The 3,443-nt window shown below is 34.8% G+C and overlaps 1 protein-coding gene across 1 annotated transcript; it reads left to right on the forward strand.

Annotated features, from left to right (window-relative positions):
- The first annotated feature begins 1,277 nt into the window (after window positions 1–1,277).
- LOC146905268 (uncharacterized) lies at window positions 1,278–2,936 on the forward strand. The gene has a single exon (XM_085727843.1). The coding sequence runs from the start codon at window positions 1,376–1,378 to the stop codon at window positions 2,474–2,476; it is 1,101 nt and encodes a 366-aa protein (XP_085583969.1). The 5' UTR covers window positions 1,278–1,375; the 3' UTR covers window positions 2,477–2,936.
- Window positions 2,937–3,443: the final 507 nt, after the last annotated feature.

Consider the following 3,443-nt stretch of genomic DNA (forward strand, 5'->3'; position numbering starts at 1 on the left):
TGTTAACACTAACGATCAACTGGCTGATATTTTTACAAAACCATTAGTAGAGGATCGTTTTCTTCTCTTGAAAAATAAGCTAAAAATAATTAAAAATCCTTTTTTAATTTAGTTTTATTTTATTTTATTGTGTTTCCTTATTTGTTGGGTTTTTATCGTTTTCTTTTCTTAAAAAAAAAAATAATAATAAGCTAAAAATAATTAAAACCTTTTTTGTTTTATTTTATTGTGTTTCCTTATTTGTTGATGTTATTTTTTTTCTCACGCTAACTTAAAATTTACATTTAATTATAGCATTAATTATTTTTTCTTCCCATAATCTGTTTCATCTCTCCACAAAATCCTCTTTCAATCAAATCTTTCTCCCTATTCCTCTCATCACACGCGCCTCACTTTCGTCCCTAACAAATCAAAAAAATTGAGACTTCAAGATCAAATCCTGGCCATTTAATCCTTTGATCCTTCTATGCAAAAAGGGTATGGCAGCATTTCATCATTTCTTTCTCAGTATACGTAGCCCAAAGACTGCACAATCAAAACATCAACTCACTAACCATCACTCTTGTCCCCTTTCAAAACTTCTTCCTCCTTATTAAAAGATCCTTTCATCCATTGATATTCATTCCACCCTGTAGAAAACACAAAAATGGAAGAACAAAATCAAACTTTCTCTGAACTCCTTCACGCCATTGATCCAAACACCACCTCTTCTCCTTGTCAATCACCACCATCCACTCCTCCTGCTTCCTTCACTTATCTTTCTGAAAAAACCACAAACCCCTCAAGCTTTGCTCAAAACTCACACACTGATCCTTACTCTTTTTCACCTCCAAAAAGCTTCACCACTTCAGCTCCAGTGAAAGCTGAAACATTTGATGAACTTTTTAAACCAAACAAAGAATCCAAACGATCTTTCTCAAATGATCTTAGGAAATCCATTAGGCTAAGCTCAAAACCCTCAAAAGCTTCATACATTAACCTTGATGATGAATCAGTTTTCAGCTTGCAAACTCAAAAAACTACCAAACGACTCAAATCCTCTTCATCAGCATTTTCTCCATACGATCGCAAGGAAGCTCAGAAAGAAAAAATGCTGGACGACATCATTTCAAAACCTGTCAACAGTAAAGAAAAGATGATTGTGAATCCGTATTTGACAAACCCAGCTCCTGAAATCTCGTCCAGACCTCTTTGTGAAAGCAAATCCTTCGACTTTGAGGACATGAAAACTAGGAAAATCATGATTGATGATGTTATGGCCATCATCGGTTGGAAGGAATTCTGTGAGTTAGATGAGGTAATTTATCCAAACCTTGTTCAGAAATTCTATTCATCTGCTAAGGTTCTTGAAGGACATGATATAATAATCTGTGTTATGGATCAAACTCAAATCATTATCACCACTGACGTTCTTGCAAAAGTATTCAATATACCAAACTCAGGTGAGAAGTTTTATGGAAGGAAATGGTATGATAAGGCTAGAGTTGATCGAAACACTGTGATAAACAAAATCTTCAAAAATGTAAAACCAGCCAATAACTTTCCTGTGACATCCTTGAAAAATGAGTACAAGATTTTGTATAATCTTTGTGCTCACAGTCTTTTGCCTCGTAGCCGCAATAGGTATCGAGTTCATGACAATGATCTCATGATTCTGCATCACCTCTCTCGTGGAAAGAGAATCAACCTTCCTTATCTAATCATTAGGCACATGATAGCTGCACTCAAGGATACATCAGAAAATGGTGGTTTGCCCTACTCTATGGCCCTAACCAAAATCTTCAAGGAATTCAAACTCTCCTTCATTGGAGAAAAAGCCACCGAAAATCAGAAGCCATTCAATTACAAGAACATCTCTCACCTCAGAGTTGATGATGATACAGAAACTCTAGGCTTACATCAAATTCCACTATCTCAGGAAGCTTTTCTCATGAACACAGAAGAAGAAAATCCTCTCTTTAATCTGGTAAATGCTGTAATCGTGGAAAGTCACTTGTCCTCACAATCCACTCCTCTAGATGCTCCTAACACTCACCATCACTTTGCTAATCCAAACGTCTCAACTGATCTCAAACTGTCAATTGAAGACAATGTCGAACCAACTCCTATTCCTTCAGCTCCTCTATTTGATTGTGAAAATTCTGCTCTGTTTGGTTCCTCTTGCTTGAACAGGTTCATTCATTCTCCAAAGAGTGACAATCCTCTTTTGAGTGATCTTCCCTTTCCTTCACATTTCAGCTCCTTTGATAGCTTTAAATCAACTGGAACTTCACCAAAACGGGATCCTCCGATCGAACCAGAAAACACAGTCGTCACCAATAAGATGTTGCTTGGTGAAGTTGCCTCTCTTCGAGGAGATGTAAACAATCTGCGTGAGAGCTTTGTGTCCTTCATGTTCCAGTACTTTGGGATGATGGCTCCTGCTTCAGGTGTTGATCCTGGTTCCTCGTCCAACCCTCCACCAAATCATCAGTAGCATTTTGTTTTTGTGTTATGTCTTGTGCTATCTTTTTGAAGATGACAAAAAGGGGGAGAAAGCAAGTGTTGCGCGCGCACACTGCATGAAAATGAATTTGAAAAATATGCCCTTTTATATGTTATGGTGTAAGACTATGTAGCACATGTGTTCCCTGTTTTTCAGTATTTATGTGTCTTTCCTTTTTAGCTAAGAATCTTGAAAAAATGGACTTTTGTATTTTAGCAAGTTATTGCTAAAAATGGAACTTCAATGTCATATGTATTTGGGTCCTTTTCTATGTTATATGCAAGTTATCATAAGCTATTTAGCCTCTGTAATGATATATGCATCTTAAGTTTTTTTTTAAATACAAGTCATCTTGTTCTACATAATTATTTAGCTTCTTTTATGAACACAAGAATCCTTGTTAAGAAAAGTATGACTATGTTTAAAAAAAAAAAGGTCCCTATCATCCTTTTCAAATCAATTTTGAGTTGTCATATCTTATTAATCAAATTTATTTTTTTTTTACCAAGAATGTCAAATTAAGGGGGAGCCTATTTTTAAACTAGTAATCCTTTTCCTTTAAACCTCAAAAGATATGCATCAATTTGAGGGGGAGCTTAATCGGAACACATTTATATAAATCAAATTCTAATATATTTTGTCATCGTCAAAAAGGGGGAGAATGTTGAGATAATATTCATAAATCCCTATTTTAGTTTTAAAGATGAAAAAATATATTTAGATTTTATTTTATAAATAGATTCTGATATTATTGTATTTAACATCTTTGTATGAGTATTTTTAGTTGCAGGAACTTAAACTCAAAAGGATTGATATAACTAAGTTCCCTAAAAATTATTTTAGCCTCTCATACAATGGAACTAATGGATAAAAATTGCATTGGATGAAATTGGATTTACTTGGCCAGGCTTATGTAACACGCTGGCATACACACAATTATACAAGCAAATGGTTTCTT

This window comes from Medicago sativa, chromosome 7 (assembly GCF_051527215.1).
Source record: "Medicago sativa cultivar Bolivia chromosome 7, Bolivia_mono, whole genome shotgun sequence".
NCBI classification, from domain to species: domain Eukaryota; kingdom Viridiplantae; phylum Streptophyta; class Magnoliopsida; order Fabales; family Fabaceae; genus Medicago; species Medicago sativa.

Coding starts and splice junctions, on each gene's coding strand:
- LOC146905268 (XM_085727843.1), top strand. CDS start 1,376: ATGGATCAAACTCAAATCATTATCACCACTGACGTTCTTGCAAAAGTA.